Genomic DNA, 19,452 nt, shown 5'->3' with positions numbered 1-19,452 from the left:
AGCTGCCATGTGGGTGTTGTGAATTGAACCGAGGTCCTCTGGAAGAACAGCCAGTGCTCTTAACCTCTGAGCCATCTCTCCAGCCCCTAAATAGTCATAATATCTTTAAGAAACTGAAGATCTAAAAGTGTTTAACAGTTAATTTTTTAATTATGAAATTAATGATCAAGTTATACGGGAAAAATACAGGTCATTACCCATGCTGTAAAAGGGAATTGGATCCCTTACATAATATAGGGAACTTAGCCTAGAAGACTTAAAGGTTTAAAAGTCCGAAAAGGGAACTGAATCCCATATGTTTGTTATGGGGAAAGAATTTTCAGATGTTTCTATTTTAGAGAAGCTGATACCAATTATAATTTAGGAACAAGTAAAACTCCGTTGACAATTTGTATTCCTTCAGTCTGTCCACTGTGAATCTGTTGGCATACGGATGGCATCCACAAGTCAACAGATTCTAGCAGTGGTGACATAGTAAATGATATCAATTCATAATGACTTATACACAAATTATTGGAAGTTTTGATGAAATTTAGTACAATATGGAGTGAAAAGGAAGAGAAGGAATGAATGTCAGAGGAGAGGGGAAGAAAAGAAATTAAGGAGAGAGAGGAGAGGGAAAGGAAAGGAGAAAAGGGGGAGAGGGGAAAGAGGAGGTAGGGAGGGGAGGAAAGGAAAGAAGGAGAGAGGAGAGAAAGGAGGGAAAGAGAGATAGGAGAGGGGTGGAGGCATAGTCTGCTTTAAAATAATATTTTAAGTTGACCAACCCAGCCATCAGAATAGACCACAGAACAATGAGTTTTTCCCTAAATTAAGCCAATACCTTGATTACTAAAGAGAGATTTAGAATAATAAAAGTTGCTTGGCATTCCAGAGCGGGGGCACATTTGAAAGCTCTTAAAGAGGTAACTATTCACTGTCCCTCAAACCTAAACAAATGTGTGTTTTTCCCTGCTAGAAACAATCCAGACTTCTTCATGACTCCAAAAGTGTTTTCTTTTCAAACATTTATCTCTACTTTGTGGGGAAACAATATTCAAAAATAAATCTCCTAAGAGCCCTTTAAAAACTTGCAAAGGAAATGATGTCGACAAATTATGACATAGAAGTGTTCTTTTCCTAAAGTGCTGTGTTCCAAAACCCTCATTTCAAGACTTGCCTCACTCCAGAGAGGTTCTCTCTTGAGCATCTTCACTCTCTAGCTTAAAAGTAATCACATTTTCCTTTCTGGTTTTTGCTTAACTGTTTGTTTTGTTGTTCAGTGTCATCAATAGATTAAATATTTCAATCAGGAAAGAAATACAAGTTTAAATGTTTGGTTTTAAATGTTTACATTAGGTTTGATCTGTTAGGCTTAGTGTCCAAGACAGTTACTGAAAATTTCTGTTTTTCTAACATAATTAATGGGAACTAATTAGTTCTTAAAGCTATCTTTACAATATAAAATATTATTTGTAATTAATGTCATAAATTGGAAATAGTCATTTGAGCTGGGTGTAAGCGGATCAAATAGTCAATGAGTTGTTTAACTAAACTTTTATTTATGTTGTTTAATGAGTTATCTTTGTCTTCACATGAATGAAGAGAAAACAATCAAGCAGAGACCACCAACACCATACTTGGTTCTGTCATTTATGAAGATCAATGATTACTTTAAATGATATCTTAACATAATTCTGCTTGCTGAGAGAGTATCCCACATTGTGGCATGGGCACTCAAAGTCTATTTGTACGCCAGGGATAAATACTACCCAAGGCAAATGACAGTCACTGGAGATCCACCATGGAGGGCCTCAACCTCCTTGGTGATCAGAGTGGAGATTGGGTGGGGGGCTGGGGGACCTGGCAGGGAGAGGGGGAGGAGAGAGTGGAGAGGGAGCTGGGATTGACATGTGAAACAAGCTTGTTTCTAACCTAAATTTTAAAAAAAATTTAATTATCATGGGAAAAAACATAATTCTGCTTAAGTCAAACATTGGTAGAAAGGAAAATTAAGATGGATTTTTTCAGAAGTATATTGTCTGTTTTGTCATTTAAAAACACGATTCTGACTACATTTAATCTGTAAGTTTCTGTTTGTTTGTTTCTTTATTTTAGAGTATCAATTAATGTGAAAGACAGTCCTTTTAGACTCAATGGAACATCAATTTGCACCTATTCTAGCTGAAATACATCCACCAGTGCCAATTACCAATGGAGATCCCATGTATCCTGTAAGAAAAATTTTGCTCCTTTTTATTTGCACTCTAACTGGTTTGGTCTTCATTTAGACTATTTATCACTTGGAAAGTCTTTTTTCTTATTGTCATTGTTTTGTTTTTTTGTCTTTTCAGCATTGGTTATTTTCCTTGTAAACCTTTTGAAAATCACTTAAGACATTCAACACTAGATTTTCCTACATAAAATATCTTTTTGAATTAATTTAGCTGCTTTTTAAAAATTCTTTTGAGCTGCTTTTTAAAAACTCTTTTGCACAACTTAAAAGGCCTAGACCTATATTGTAAAGTTTCTACTACCTACAATTTCATAGGGTATATCTTTTAAAATGTTGGGTCTCATTAAGTTAATAGTTCACTTATCTAATATTTGAAAGTATTGTATCTGAATAGCAATGACTTCTATGAGTAAGACTGGTTTCTAGAAGGAAAAAATGTACTTCAAATTTTGCATTTTCCACTTTAATAGATTCAGTAGAAGGCCTAACTTAATATATAATGCAAAAGGATGACAGACTTTTTGTCTCTTGAATTAAAAAAGCAAAGATGATACTTTAGCAAAACAACATGGACAGAAATTATTCAGATATATGCTTGCATGAAGATGTCAAAATGATGCTCATTTTTATTATTGGTGTATGATAAGCTTTATTTCTAAAAATGACAAAAATAAAATGGTTTGTAATCAACATCACATTTTTCAGATGGAGAATTGGATTCTGGACCCCAATGCCATGGCAACATATTCTCATTATTCACAGACCATGATTCAACCCAAGATATATAACACCTGGCCTTCTTGTCCCCAATACTGGCCTCAAGTATGTCTGACTTTTACCTTCAGATAAATTTTACTTGCTGGGATTTGTTTGTTTGTAGAGGTTTTGTTCTGGGGGCAGATGCAGAGGAGAATAATGTCTTTTCACCTCAATGCACCTATTTTCTATGACCTTCATTAAGCTTTACTTGGGTGGGGGAAGTGACCTGCTCTTACTAAGGGGTATTGAGTTTCTCCTAAGTGCCCATTGACCCAATTGTACTCTTCTCCTTGAGCATTTTGAAATCCCCATAATTAGGGGTTCTGAATATTATTCAAAAGGATAATGACTTTTTCCATAGATTTACAAAAAGTATGTCATTAAATAATTATCTATTTCTAGATTGTATTCATTCAAGTTAACCCGGGAGAGGTCCTTACCATAAAAGCAGATGATGGGTCGGTTCAGCACATTCAAGGTTTGTTAAAGTAGAATTAGATGTGTGTTATCTTACAATCACAGTGAGTGAGCCTAAATATTGTTGTAAAATTACTAACAATTCAGTAATATCTCCTACCATTTGTGAGACAGAATACTCCTAAAATGCTCTTCACAGGGCCTTAGCATCAATAGCACAAGAGCTAATCTAGCTATTTTTTCTAGAAGTCTTCAAAACTAACTTTTAAAACATGAAAGCAAGTTAATTGAAGAATTTCGTTCAAAGAAGTCCAGACATTGTAGATAGTGATTGCTACCTATAATATTACTTGACTTAAATATGGGAATTTAACACTTACCTTATAATATGACCTGTGCTAATGATTTTAATTCAATAGTAAAATCTTTGAAGCAGTTAATGTACTACAGGTTAATACAGAGAGCTATTTATGTCTGTTGAGATGTTTGACATGTTTGCCAGACTGGAGAATATCAAAAGGCAATGAAAATATCTTCATATACTTCTAATGTTCGCATCAAAATATAAGGCCACAAAAAGGCAAGCTGAAATATCTGGACATGTAAGCTGCTTTTTATAGAGCTCTATCTATAATATATTTGCAAAATCTGAATTATAGTGGCTATATTCTGATCAAATTTTAATTCAAGTTTATTGAATTTATAAAGCTCAGTATAACTCATGAACAGAATGAAACATAAATTACTCAAAGACAATGTCATCACATGCATTTCTCCTATTTTAAAAAGATAAGAACATACACAGTTTGTTAGTTCATGTATGTACATAATGTATTGTGATCATACCTCCATTGCCCTCTTTTCCTCCCCATCAACTGATGCCCTTCCTTTTCCCATCTAGTCTCTCTTCTGTTTTCTTGGATGTAGCTGCTTGGTTTTGGTGATGAATCAAGTTTTTTAGGGTCTCTTGCATGAGCATGGATGAAGGATATTGTATAGGAGTGTGGGCATTTTAGGAATGGGTACACCACTGAAGATGTCTGCCTCTTCCAACCACCATTAACTGCCAATAATTCTTCATGGGGGTGTGGGGCCTTGTGAACCCCTTCCTTCCAGGAATGATTAACTGCTTATAAATCTTCAAAGACATATATACATTCTAATTTTTAAAGCATATTGTTAAAAGGTAACATCTCCTGTTAACCACCAATCCGTACAATCTATAGCAACAAAATTAGATAAATTTTATATAAATATGTATCATAAATGTACAAGTGTTAAATTGATCCATTTTAGCCTTCTGAGAGCTCATTCTTTCACATTTCCAACAGATATTTCTTTAATCCTAGAATGCACCATCATTGCATTAGATACTTAGTAATAATAATGTCCAGGAGAGAGAACACACATATATTGTATATAGTAATTTCATGTGTATTTTAATTATGCATACACATTTTATTATGTATAAAAACATGATTTCAATATCAAATAGCCGATAATAAAGTATATTGCTTTATAGTCATAGGCTTAGTATTATCTATTTTTAATTAAAATGATTTTGTTTTATGCTAGTAGTTTTATATTCTAAGGTGATTTCGATCTATACTGCTGTGCCAGGAATGATAGTAAAAAATCAGAGGCCCAGAAAATGTACTTATCAGGCCAGAATAGATGTAGAAGAGATGGATTAAATTGAAAATAGACACACAGTGAGCAGTTTGTAACAGAAAATCACTCCCTGACAGAGAATGGGATACTTTTATACAGTTAAAGAAAGTTACTTAGTCTTACCTCATGTGCTATTTGTGTGGGTCTGTATTTGGATACATGACCAAGTATCTCACGATGGTGTTCAGGAGAAAAACGTATAGCACCAATTGTTGGGGGTTGGCCATTTGGAATAAGGCATCTTGGAGCTTTACAAGTTATAAGGCTTCTTGGCAAGGTGGTGGTGTCACATGCCTTTAATTCCAGCACTTGGGGGCCAGGGGCAGGCAAATCTCTGTGAGTTCAAGGCCAGCCTGGTCTACAAAGTGAGTTCCAAGACAGCCATGGCTACACAAACAAACTCTGTCTTCAAAAAAGAATTGTTAGACTTTAAAACAGGATATAGTCATGCCTTTAATTCCTGCACTCAGGAGGCAGAGACAGGAGGATCTCTGTGAGTTCAAAGCTAGACTTGTCTACATAGAGAGTTCCAGGACACCCAGGGCTAAATAGAAAGACACTGTCTCAAAAAAATAAGATTATTAGGCTTTAAGTATTTGTATAAGGCTTCACAAGGTACTGTGGTCAGGATTCAACTAGTGAGGGGCTGGTTGTTAAAAATGTGGGGGTTTTGCTTTTACTTTTAGTCATTTTATCTCGAAATTTGTCCCCCAATAAAGCATTAAGGTAAGTTCATTAACTAGGGGCAAAGATCATCTTCAGAGCTCAGAAGGGTTAAAATTTTATATTATAAATTTTGTTATTATTTATTTTTAAATTTAAATTGGAAACAAGGTTGCTTCACAAGTCACTTCCAGGTCCCTCTCTGTTTCCCTCCCCTCCTCCCATGCCCCCCCAACCCCCCAATATCCCCTCATTTCCCCAGGGAGGGTGAGGCCCTCCTTGGGGGTGTCCATAGTCTGTCATTTCATACAGGACAGGGCCTAGACCCTCCCCCCAAGAGTTCAGGGTGAGAGTGTATCTCTCATTGTTGGATGGGTGCCCAAAGTCCATGTGTATACTTGGGATAAATACTGATCTACTGCCCAAGGCTCAATAGATTACCTAGGCCTCCTCACTGACACCCACCTTCAGGGGGTCTTGATCAGTCCCATGCTGGATTCCCAGGTTGATGCCTGGGATTCAAGAGTTAACCCTTGTCAGGTTAGCTGTTCTTAATCCCCTTGGTCATCAGTCCTCCCTCTCTGTTACTGGCTTTCTTGAGTTCAGCTCAGTTCATAGCCATGGGAGTCTGCCTCTTCTTCCATCAGCCACTGAAAGAACGGTCTGTTTCACAGACTCTCTGGCCATGGGATTGTAGGCTGGCACTCCCCAGATCTATGTTTAAAATCCATATATGAGAGAGTACATGCCATGTTTCTCTTTTTGTGACTGTGTTACCTCACTCAGCCATGTTTCTCTTTTTGTGACTGTGTTACCTCACTCAGGATGGTTTCTTCTAGTGTCATCCATTTGCCTGCAGATCTCAGGATTCCATTGTTTTTTTTCTGCTGAATAGTACTCCATTGTGTAAATGTATCACATTTTCTCTATCCACTCTTTGGTTGAGGGGCATCTAGGTTGCTTCCAAGTTCTGGCTATTACAAATAATGCTGTAAAGAGAAGCTTTTTCCTTGAGAGAAGCCTTTCCGCCAGCCTGGTTCTAGATCCGCATCAGTCCCAAATAAACACACAGGAGGCCATATTAATTATGAAGCTGTTGGCCTTGCTTGTTTCTTACTGGCTAGCTCTGACTTAAGTAATTACCCCATAATTGTTAATCTAAGTATGTCTCTTACCGGAGAGGTTTCCGGGCTTCCTACCCCAATGGCGTTACATCTCGACTCTCTTGTGTTTCTCCTACCCAGAGTCCTTCTGGACTCCTAGTCCCTCCTATCTAGATTCCCTATTGGCCAGACAGTGCTTTATTCTTTAATGACAAAGGCACAGGACTTCCCCAACACAATGCTGCTATGAACATAGTGGAACAGACATCCTTGTTGTATGAATGGGCATCTTTTGGATATATGCCTAAGAGTGGAGTTGCTGGGTCTCGTGGTAGGTTTATTCCCATTTTCTGAGGAATCTCCATACTGATTTCCAAAGTGGCTGAACAAGTTGGCACTCCCACCAGCAATGGAGGAGTGTTCCCCTTTTACTACATCCTCTCCAGCGTAAATTGTCATCAGTGTTTTGGATTTTAGCCATTCTGACAGGAGTGAGATGGTATCTCAGAGTTGTTTTGATTTCCATTTCCCTGATGGCTAAGGATGTTGAGCACTTTCTCAAGTGCCTCTCAGCCATTTTAGACTCCTCTATTGAACATTCTCCAGTGAGGAGGCCCAGGTAATCTATTGAGCCTTGGGCAGTAGATCAGTACTCATCCCGAGTATACACATGGACTTTGGACTCCCATAGAACAATGTGAGGTGCACTCTCACCCTGAACTCTTGGGGAAGGGTCTAGGCCCTGCCCTATATGAAATGACAGACTATGGACACCCCCATGGAGGGCCTCACCCTCCCTGGGGAAATGAGGGGATAACGGGGGGGGGAGGGTTGGGGGGAGGGCACGGGAGGAGGGGAGGGAAAGGGAGAGGGACCTGGAACTGACTTGTGAAGCAACCTTGTTTCTAATCTAAATTTAAACTGAAAAATAAATTAAAAAAAGAAAATTCTCTATTAATTCTGTAGCCCACTTTTTAATTGGATCCTTTGGTGTTTTGGAGACTTGCTTCTTGAGTTCTTTGTAAATTTTCTGAGATCAACCCTCTGTCAGATGTATTATAAATTATTATATATTATTTATATTGCTGATATGCCATAGTGTTTTAAGATCATGGACATTGCATAGAAAGTTTAAGAGGCATGTTGGAAGGGAAGGAGGGAATGACTACCTTAAGAGGTTGAAGGCCTAACTGTAATATCAACTTGGAGATTGAAAAGTCATTGACTGAGGAAGATGGGCACTGATGTCAATGATAATGGTAATGGTAATGACCCTGCAATACTGCCACGGCAAGTCAATGGCCTTTAATATGGAAAATATCAATCATACCAGAAGTTTAAGTAAAGACTGAGGTGGGAGGAAAGGAGGGAGGAGGAAGGGAGACAGGGAGGAGGGAGGGAAGAGAGAGAGAGAGAGAGAGAGAGAGAGAGAGAGGAGTTACATCAGTAATTGCTAGTCTCTGTGTCCTTCCATAGAAGCAATCCCTCAGAGATTATCTACCTTAAATCAGTTGCCTGGCCGGGCGGTGGTGGCACACGCCTTTAATCCCAGCACCCGGGAGGCAGAGGCAGGCGGATCTCTGTGAGTTCGAGGCTAGGCTGGACCGACAGCCTCCAAAACAATACAGAGAAACCCTGTCTCATAAAAACCAAAAAAAAAAAAATCAGTTGCCTGCTCTTTTAGTCTTTTAACTTTATCTTGTACCATCCATAGTTGAATAGCATATACATGACATTTCTGTCCCAGGATCAGGCAGGTACTCCTTGGACTACTGTAAGCAATGCTACACATGAGGCCTTTGGAAAATTATACTGATCCTAAAGGACCTTGGGGGATGCTGAGATGTAGTCTAGTCCCGTAGGATAATTTGGCCAAGTATGCTAAACATAAGAAGCCATTGTGAGTGTTCTTATTCTGGTACCTCTACCTGCCATAATGACTCATCCCACTAGGAAAGGAATCAGCTGAAAAGCCCTTATAGGTCAAGAGATTCCAGAAGAGGATACTTGGAGGGGCTGATTGAAAGGAGTAACCTGGATGTCAGAAGCAGTGAAGGCATTGGTACAGGTATCAGATGAATTATCCAGAAGACAATAAGACAACATAACTTCTACATGGGAATAAGGCTACTGAGGAATTACAGCACATGGTGATGATTAGATGGAAAAGTAAAAGGTTAGGTCATTTTAAAAGAAGAAAGTTGAAGCATGAAAGAAGGGATTAAAGATGGAGGGCATGCATCAAGGTTAAGTGGTAACTTCAGTCTAAGAATAGTTTAAGAAATCTTCCTAAGGAGTGATGAGTAAAGGGGTCAAGACCAGGCTGGAGAAGCCCTCAGAAATAGCTGACCTGAACAAGGGGGAGCTCATGGACCCCAGACTGGCAGCTGGGAAACCAGCACAGACTTGATTCAGACCCCCTGAACATGGTTGTCAGTTTGGAGGTCTGGTTAATCTATGGGGCCTCTATCAGTGGATCAGTATTTATCCCCAGTACACAAAGGGACTTTGGGAGCCCAATCCACATAGAGGGATACTCTCTCAGCCTAGACACATGGGGGAGGGTCTAGGCCCTGCTCTAAATGATATGACAGACTTTGAAGATCCCCATGGAAGGCCTCACCCTACCTATGGGAAAGAAGATGGGACAGGGGGTCGGTGTGGGGCAGGGGAGAAGAGGAGGGAGAGGGAACTGGGTTTGACATGTAAAACAAGCTTGTTTCTAGTTTAAATTTAAAAAATAGGAAAAACAAGAAATCTCACTAAAGACCACAAGATGGCTCTGCAGGAAAAAATTCTTGCCATTCAAACTTGAGTACCTGAGTTTAGTTCCCAGACCCCACGAACAAGGAAAGAACTGACTTCTGAAGTTGTCTTCGGTTTCCACTCAGACATCCCTGCACTTACACATACATATATCATTCACACACATAAAATACATACATACATACATACATACATACATACATACACACATACATACATACACACATACACACAAATATCTCTGAAGGAAAAATATCCTGAGTTGGGTCTTGTAGAAGGAATAACAAGGGAATATGAGGAAAGAACTTGTAAAATGATATCACAGAATCCAGAAAAGCAAGAGAGCGAGACCTAGATACTCTTTGGGACCTAAAGGGCATTAAGGATCTGTTTCACATGGGTCTTAATATAAGATGAACCAGAGACCTCTAAGAGGCTCATGGGAGCAGCCCTTTTGAGTTTCTAGGGCTGGAACAATGTTCACTCTGAACAGATGAAGCCATGTGAAATAGGCATTATAGACTGGCTACTTTTGGTGATATGAGTAACACTTGATAATATCTGCTCCAAACAACTTCAAGATATCTTTTAAAAATATGGTATGGCCTACTGCAAGAACTGGCTTTTTGGAGCCCATTCCCTATGGAGGGATATCTCACTGAGCCTAGATACAGAGAGGAGGGCCTTGGTCCTGCTCCAAATGATGTGACACACATTGGTGATCCCCCATGGGAGGCCTCACCCTCTCTGAGGAGTGGATGGGGGTGGAATGGGGGGGAGGGAGGAGGAGGAGAAGGCAAGGAAGAGGGAACTGGGATTGGTATGTAAAATAAGATTGCTTAAGAGCAATTTATTAGAGTTTAAAGTGCAATTTTTTCATGCAATATATTCTGATGACATTTTCTCCACTCCCAACTTCTCCCAGATACTCTCCACCTCCCCACCTACTCTGGGTCATATTGAAAATGAAAATTGGGCCTTTACAGTATTATAGAGATTGAATGAACCCAAAGCAAAGAATAATGTTCTCTATGAGGATAGTGGCTACCTGCCACTAAGACCCTGTCTGTTTTAATGGGAAATGTTTTAGCCATCTGGTGGAAAGACACCACTAACTAGTAGATATTTGAATCTCTTGCATGGGGGGCATGCAAGTGAAACATATTTGCCAATCCAAACCCCAGAATAGTTCTTCTATGCTGGATGGTGTATAAAAACAGAAGCATCAGGTACCTCAGAATTGGTCTAACAGCAAGAAAGACAAGCTTTAGACATGGATCCCAAGGTATTGCTATGCCTGTGAACAGAGCCTCAATTGGAAAATAAAGGCTTTAGCCACTGAATATGTAGACTGATGAAAATTCTTAAAGATCTTTCATCAGGGAGATCCTTCAAGTAAAAGATTTGGGGTGGACTTGTAACTCTGGATTTCCTTGTAAAGCCCTGATAAAGCCTCTTCAGTCTTCTGGGGGTATCCTGTGGATGTGAGAGAATGAGATTGGGAGCTAAGGCAGCCTGGATGGGAAGCCATGCTGCCCATTAAACCTATCGTTCTGCTCAGTGGTTTCCCTAAGAAATGTCTGAGTGGTCTTTTTTTTGACGCAGGGTCTCACTATGTAGATAATAGTCTTTTTGATGGGCCTTACCTTGTATAAAGGTCAGCTGAGTTAGAAGTCAGATGGCTTCTTAGGGACATGTTTAATGGGGACATTCTGAAGAGTGAGGAGGCCCCTTTCTCTTCATGCCCTTCATGAATATTAATTACAAAGAAAGCATAGGCAAAAATCCATGTAAAAGTCATCTCCTCTCTGCTCCCAGCTAGAGAACCTTAGTGAGGACCATCAGTTCTGGAATATCTGTAAGGGTCTGAGATTCTGTAACATCTGTGAGACTCCCTACTACATACCCTGAAAGCTTGTTATCCTGCCTCCGTAAAGCTACTGCTCTACTTGAACCATGTCTCCTCCAGATGAGAAAGACAAGAATCCTGTAGATCCAGTCTAGCATTGTAGATAAAGTCAATTATTTCCACACAGGTATGCTGTAGAAGGTTGTCAGGCTTAGGTTTTGGGAGTAATGGATGAGGATTTGTTTGCCACTGTTTTACAGTAATCTCTGCAGTTTATAATAGAACAGTCTGGTACTTGCTGGTTCTAGCTGATTCCCAATGGGAAACTCTTAAGGTGAGATTTTAGAGACTCTAGTGTGGTGTGTGACTCATCATGCTCTGGCACAGGGTTAATTGAGAGGTCTTCTAAACTAAGAGTGTCATGGGTGCCAATGCCCTGAGGTAAGGCCAGCAGCTCTATGCGACCAGGATTGGAAAGATAAGCAGTTGGGCACTGAAAGGTCCCAAAGTCTTTGTTGAAACTCCCACTGCTACTCCATTTTGTTTGTGCACATACGAAGAAAAAAGCTTTTGTAAGATCTGTCACAGCTAATTCTAGTTAAGAGGCAAGTGTCTGCTTTATAAAATCTAGGGTTCATGTCATTTCAGAGATCCAATCTAATGGTCCCACCTCTGGTTCCCTCAAATCTCCATAGAGAAGTTTAGCTATCAGGTCACACTGGGAAATCCAGATTCTGTAAAATCCTAAGAAGGTCCTTGACTGTTTTGTGGCTAGAGTGCACATATTTAAAACAAGATTGTTGCAGTAACTGGAAAGACTACTTTGCTGAGTAGAAGTCACAATTAGTTGACCCTTATTTGGGAGATCTGGGCCTTGGAAAGAGAAGCCTTATAGCCACATGGAGACATTTTTTGAAGAGTTAGGACAGCGTTTTGATCTGAACTGAATTTTTCTGAGTTACAGATTACTATCCACATAGTGGAAGAGGCTACTCCTAGGGAGAAAATTAAAAGATGAAAGGTCTCTGTAGAGACCTGAAAGATAGGGCTGTCCCAAAAGCCCCGAGGTAAGACTGCTGAGTAACTTGGGTGGAGGGATCCTGACATTCTAATGTCTGTGGGAGCTGAGAATTTGGGTAGATAAGAATACAAAAGAAAGCATCCTTAAAGTCTAACACTGGGAACCAGAAGATATTATAGAGGGTGTCTGTTCTATGGGAATGTAAGGGTTTGAAATCATGGCACAAATCAGAACCACAGCCTCTTCCATAGTGCTCAAATCTTGGACTTTTCTGTAGTACCCATTTGACTTCTTTACTGCCCAGACAGGGGCATGGCACGGGGGCATGGCATGAAGAGTTACAAGGGTGTAGCAGGTAGCCTAGTAGCCCAGAATTTATCAATGAGAGGCTATAAGTCTTTCCCTACTTCATATTTTAAAGATATTGGAGTGTTCCAGAAAAGCCATTAGGATTCTTAAGACTACTATGATAGAAGTGGCTATTAGGGAATACACAAGAATGGAGGTATCCCAGACTTTGGGTGGAACTTCTTATATGGTGTAAACATCTACTTTGGAGAATATATGGAGGACCTTTGAGGCCCCAGACAACAACAGATCACTCCAGGACAGGGGGAACAGGAAAAGATGAGTGAAAAGTTGTTTGCCTTTCATACAAGTTTAAAAGTTTATAAAGCAGTCTTTCCATTAACACCAGTGAGGAGAACCTGAGCCCAAAATCTCAAACCTGAGAAGGTGGTCAAGACACAAAATTTCAGCCAGGCAGAAGTAGCCCTCACACCTTAAATCTCAGAACTCATGAGGCAGAGGCATTAGGATCTCTGTGATTTTGAGGCCAGCCTGGTCTACAGAGTGAGTTCCAGGACAGTAAAGACTATCTTGAAAGACTCTGTCTCAAAAAACCAAAAGACACAAAATTTCACATTCTTACTGATAAATTATTTTCATCTTTGCTAGTTCTAGAGTTGCTAAAGGCTCATCTACAAAGACGGAGAAGACAAAATTCTGTATAACCTTAGGGTCTGTCTTAGTCTATTACTGTTTCACAGTAATAGTTTCAAGACACTATAACCAAGGCAACTTATAAAATAAATCTAATTTAATTTGCAGCTTGCTGATGGTTTCAAAGAGTGAGTCGATGGCCATCATGGTGAGGAACATGGCATCAAACATGCAGGCATAACAGTGGAGCAGTAGCTGGGAGCTTAAATTCCCAATAGTGGAGGCAGAGAGAGAGACTGGGCCGGGCTTGGGCTTTTGAAACCTCAAAACCCTACCCCAGTGATACAACTCCTCCAACAAAGCCACAGCTACTCCTAGACCACACCTCCTAATCATTCCTAACAAACCACCAACTGGGAAACAAATATTCAAATATGTAAGCCCATGGAGGCATTCTTGTTCAATCCACCACAGGGCCTCATCATTCCTTAAGGAGAGAAGTATCTCTTTTCTTACTGGTATCCTCATAGTCTAGGAAGAAAGCAGAAGACGAAAAGAGGTAAGCATACAGTGGTAGGGAGAAGGCTGTGTCTAAATAACTCTGAGAAGGGATCTCATCAGAGAAAGAATTGAGCAAACTTTGCTTACAGGCTAGAATTTTTATCAGAGTCGAAGAAGCAAGTGAGATCAGGTTGTACCAGGTTGTAAGCATTATTAAACTAGGATGTCCAGGGATGATATTAGTGGTGTTGGTTTGAGGAAGTTGACTATGGGTAATTGAAACTACTGGTCACAAGAAGGCTGGTTAAGCTGGAATGTAATCACAGGAAGAAGTGGCGTTCAAGCTGGAATGTAGTTTATAGTTAGGAGGGGACTGGAGTCCAGTGGCCTCCAAGTGATACTCTTAAATCAGGGTGTACGAATACAAAGGAAGATTGGGTAGCATTACTCTTGCTATGTTTTCTGCAGAAGGCGATCAGTCACGGAAATGAAGGGCCTGAAGGTGGAGGACACCTTTGACTTGTTCCTGAGATGTTACTCAAGAGATTGTGACTCCCAAGGTTGCTAGGGAGAGGATCATCTGTACAGTCAGGTGTGTCTTGACAGAGGTCAAAATGTAGATTGGAATGGGTGCATCAGAAGAGTAGAGCAAGATTGTGGGTTACAGGAATGGAATGTAAGAGTGTTCATGTGTTCAATAATCAATGGATATACACACAGGCCTGGGAGCCACAAAACCACAAGAGGTCCGTGGTCTATGCCAGGCAGGGGAAAGGTCAGATCAGAGTATCTGGAAGAGTTTGCCTGAGTGTTCCTATTTTGGTGTTAAAGTGAGTGTGCCAGAGGGAGATGGAGTGTCCAAAGACTAGAGTTGTGACACGCTGCATAGGGGTGGCATTAAAGTTTGAAGGGGACACCTCCAAGGTTGAGTTTAAGGTATTGGATTTTAGAATTTTAGGATTTTGGAGAAATTATGGTTAGGACTCAAACATCCAGTGAAGATGAAGTTGGGGAGGACTAGAGAAGGACTAGGGGATGGGGAAAGTAGGGCATGGAGAAAGGAAGTTAGGATGGTGACCACTTCCCAGGAAGCCAAGGGACCAGCTTTGCTCTCTGATTGCTTAGAAGTGGACAGTTCAGTTAGTCTGAGGAGTTGACCAGACTGAAGAGAAAGAGGTGTGTTGGCATGGTAGAGGGGGAAAGTGTACTTAAATTGCAGTTACACAGAGAGGAGTGAAGGCTGTGGAGAAAGGAAATGCAAGGGCAGACAGGGGCTTTTTGACAGATGAAACAAAGCAGATAGAATGTGTGAATCATTTAGTCATCCAAATATCTCAGTGAAGGCCAGTGAGTGAAGGGGTTTGCTCTCTAGTGTCAAGATGGGTCTCCTGACTATCCGTCTCATGCTATCCTCCACCTACACATTCACAGTGTGTATGGCACAGAGGCCCATGTTTCAGTTTGCAGAGAAAGGTGTAGAGGCCACCAGGGGTGACTTGGAAGGCCAAGCAAAGGGCCTATGGTATGGCCTCCTGAAGGGATGTTGAGGAGGTTGTAGGCAGGTAAGAAATCTCTGGAAATTAATTATGGTGGCCTTATTGATGAAGCCATCCTATGCACAAAATCAATTTCAGGGGTTTTCTGCTTGGTGGGGTGCAGTTTCCCTGTAGAGGAAAAACAAGCAGGTGTAGCACAGGATAGCCCTACCTGCAACCAGGAACAGATGAACATAATCCAACATGAGGAGAACATGGAGGAGTTATGGGATTTCACATGGCTGCTGGGTAGTAAGACAATCTGGTTAAGCTATGGAAGTAAGGACTCCTGTCTGAGGGGGAGGGAGACTAGTAAGAGGAGGGACAGATTGGGAAGTGGATCAGAGAGGATGCCATCAGCCCTTCTTGTCCTCCACGATGCAGCTGAGGTATACTAAGCTGGATCTTTTGGTGAGGTAGCAGTAGGGCTCCTGAAATTCAAGCTCTGGTTGAATTTCTGCCTGTGTGATGGGGTGAGGTGGGGGAGGAGGTGCAAAGGAAAGAGATAGTGGGGATTATCCTGACCCTAGACTGCTAGGACAACCCAGAAATGGGCCATTCAATTCCACAGGGTGACAAAGTCTTTGTGTGTCTGACTGCCTTTGCAGTGAATGATAACATCCCTTTGGGGAAATATGGATGCTTTGAGGAGAAGGGAGAAAAGCCTCTCATTGATGCTGGTGGTGGCCTTGGTGTACAGAAATGCAATTCTAACGCAATTCTGGGAGATGGGATGAATGATGCTATAGTTATAGATGATGACTGTAATGTTCCAGGCTTAGGGTAGGACCCTGGTGAGTGCAGTGAGCTCTACCTGCTAAGGAGTGGTCTTAGGAAGGAGGAAGCTTGCCTCCTCCACTCCCTGAGAATGGAAGCAGTTAAGATTCTCAGGATAGCACTCAACAATGGGAACACAACAAGGGAGTCCTTGAGGGTGCTACCATCAATCAACTTATCCAGGGTCCCAGGAATGGGAGTGGTACTGAGCTGCTGAAAAACCTTAAGGGCCTCATCTACTGTCTTGGAGTAATTGTGAGGTGTGTGTGAGTCACAAAAAAGGGTGTAGTCTGTAGCTGGGAGCAGAGTGTCAGGGATACTGGAGGGCAGAGCTGTACAGAGACTGCAGGATAGAGAAAGCTGACGTGACAAGGCTGGAGGCAAGAGGAGGAAATAGAGGAGAGGACAGGAAAAAAACAGACTAATGGAACATGGTTTGCAGGCTGTGGAGAACAGAAGTTGTCTAAGTTAGAGACATAAGACGCCAACTCTGCTATATGGAATTTTAGTTTGTTTAGAGATATAGGCTACATATTGGAACTAATTACTGCATTTAGAAGAACTAAGACCTGTTTTTATGCACTGAAGACGTAAATTTGGAAATGCCAAAATATGTTGTAACCTAAGAGCAGGAAGTCCAAGAAGATCCAGCTTTAGGATTGTAAAGTCGTTATGTATTTATAGAGTAGAAATCAAGTGATCAGTGATCAGTGATGCCACCATTTGAAGTATAAAAGAGTTCTGAGATAATAGCAATGATGGGGACACAACCGGCAGTAGCTTATGAGACCTAAAAATAAAAGAAGATCCTTCTTAGTATTAGAGAAAGGAATTGGACTGATATCCTCCTTCTAGGAAGTGGAAATTGGGCAGGGTATGGGGGTGACTTTCACACCCAAATGGGGGCTCTGGAATTGAATGATCTGAGTCTTCTATCTAGAGACTTGATATCTAAGGTTGGCTAGGAAATTGAGGAGGTTACGGATTTCAGGAATCAATTGATAGAGGAGGAAGTACAGGAGCAGGTCTTGTATGTCTTGAAGAAGGGTGTTGGTGGGGAGAAAGGGGGCTTTTGGTAAAGTTTGTACAAAATAGTGAACACTAAGTATCCCTGAGGGAGGACAGTCAAGGTAAGTTGTTGGAAGAAATTTGAGTCATGAGTCAGGTAAAATGTCACAGGACTTGAGGTGGAAGTCAATGGTGAAGAAACAACCCTGAATGTCCAAGACTGTCAAGTGGTGATAAGGGGAGATTTGAGAAAGGAGAGGCTAAGGGTTGATGACTACTAGGTGAATGGGCTCACAATTATTAGGAACCCTTGGGTTTCCAGACTGTGAGGACAGGCATTCTTTGGAGGGAGTTCTGAGAAATGGTACTAACAGAAACAAGGAAATGAAAAATGATGGGGTTGATACCCATAGCCCCAAAGAGAAGAATGGGTATTGGGTTGTCAAAATATATTCAGAAGGGTTAGTGGGGGACATGTGAGACAATTGGTGGTATTGGGTAATACTGAACAAACTTTATGACTCATACAATGGTGTCACCCTAGGAGCCAGAGTTAAGTTCAAGGAATGAATGGGGATCTCTATCAGCTGCAGCCTAGCATGAGAGGATAATTTGACAGGCTCCAGGCTTATGGAGTAAGTCCCTACCTAGTAAGCAAGAGGGACTGGAGGGTTAGACAAGAAATGAGTGCATAGGGATGAGGTCCTGGAAGAAGAAGGTAAATAAGAGTGGGATGGGTAGAATCTCAGGTTGTCCTCTCACATCAGCAAAAGGGAAAGAAATTCCTGTAGTTGTTCTGTGACAGTCAATTAGAACAGAATTAGGCAATTACAGTTTTATCCAAAAGAAAGGGCATGGCCTTGTCATATACCATCACAATTACCCTGTGTTCTGTAGACTCAGATGCTGTCAGAGCAAAGGATCCTGGGTACCTTCAGTTCTCAGTTGACAGCATCAGCACAGAAGAAATGGGACTGCTTTCAAGACAAAATGATCATTAACCTTGTCACTCAGTTCAGGCTCAGTGGAAAGACAGTACAGCCAAGTCTGTAATAGTACTTCCTGCTAGGGAGGGGCAATGGGTCCTAGGAAGAAGAGTCTGAAAGAAGAGGACAGCTTTGAGGTATCCTTATGAGTTCACTCTGCTAGGGGAAATTAAAGTGATCCTGTGAACCAGAATTTCTGGAAGAGGTTAGTAAGCAAGGGAGGCAGAGGAGTCACAGGATGATCATGATGAAAGAGGCAGAAAAAGGAAGCAGCCAGGACAATGAAGATGCCAACTATGAGTTGGGGGTCCTGCAGAATTACAGTGACTCTATCCCTTAACCTTTGTGCTCCATCTCTGTCAGAGCTGGCTTACTGATAAAGAAGTAGCACTGTTCATTCAGAAGTTCACACACACCCCTATGGGTGGCCTCCAGGATACTAAAATTCTGCATGGGAACAGCAGCTAGGGAACAAACAGATCTGATCTTGAATTGCCAAGAGCTGACGTACAACACCATTGAGACTCAAATATTTGTTTGAAAAGAAGTGTTAACTGGTGAAAGTTTACTCACAGGATGGAGGTCCTCAGTCCCACTTTCATCAGAACCCCTAAGATTACTAGGAAAAATATCATCTTCACAGTCCAGTATTTCCTAACAGAGGTCAAGATATGGTTTGGGATTTGTGTGTCAGGAGGAAAGAGTGAGATTGTGGAGCAGTGGAAAGTAATTGTACCCATGTACAATTAACAGGAAGACACATGTATGCCTGAGAGCTGCAAATCCAAAAGATTCCAGTGGTGTATGCCAGGCAGTGGAAAGGTCAAAGCAGGATATCTGGAAGAGCTTCCCTTAGTGTCCACATTTGGTGTTAAGAATGAGTGTGCCAGAGGGAGACGGAGTGTCCGAAGGCTAGGGTTGTGACAGGCTATGAAGGGGTGGCAGGACAGTCTGGAGGAGACACCTCCCAAGTTGAGTTGAAAATATTTTTAAGGACAGGATTTCAGAGAAATTATGGATATGAATTTAATAACAGGTGTAGCTGTATTGGGGGAGAAAAGTATAAAAGAGGACTAGAGGGTGGGAAAATAAGACACAAAGAAAGGATCAGAAAGCGTATGTCTTTCCTGGCAGTCAACAGATCTGGATTTTGGTTTCTGATTGATTATTGGTGGGTGGTTCATTTGTTCTAAGGAGTTCTTCAGATTAAGCAAGGAAAGGTATGTTAATGTAGTGAGT

The 19,452-nt window shown here is 41.1% G+C and overlaps 1 protein-coding gene across 1 annotated transcript in view; it reads left to right on the top strand.

Moving 5' to 3' along the window:
• Positions 1-1,142: 1,142 nt before the first annotated feature.
• The window catches only part of LOC101827110 (fibronectin type III domain containing protein 3C1-like), a 58,260-nt gene continuing 39,950 nt past the window's right edge, over positions 1,143-19,452 (top strand). Inside the window, exons 1-4 of the mRNA XM_040744319.1 lie at positions 1,143-1,209; positions 2,098-2,213; positions 2,921-3,037; positions 3,377-3,452. Of these exons, the coding sequence (XP_040600253.1) occupies positions 2,136-2,213; positions 2,921-3,037; positions 3,377-3,452 (271 nt within the window). The 5' untranslated portion in view covers positions 1,143-1,209; positions 2,098-2,135. The remainder of the gene's footprint in view (positions 1,210-2,097; positions 2,214-2,920; positions 3,038-3,376; positions 3,453-19,452) is intronic.

Source organism: Mesocricetus auratus, unplaced genomic scaffold, assembly GCF_017639785.1.
Source record: "Mesocricetus auratus isolate SY011 unplaced genomic scaffold, BCM_Maur_2.0 Super-Scaffold_100003, whole genome shotgun sequence".
Lineage (NCBI taxonomy): Eukaryota > Metazoa > Chordata > Mammalia > Rodentia > Cricetidae > Mesocricetus > Mesocricetus auratus.
The sequence above is the reverse complement of the archived record's forward strand: the minus strand, read 5'-3'. Positions and strand labels throughout refer to the sequence as shown.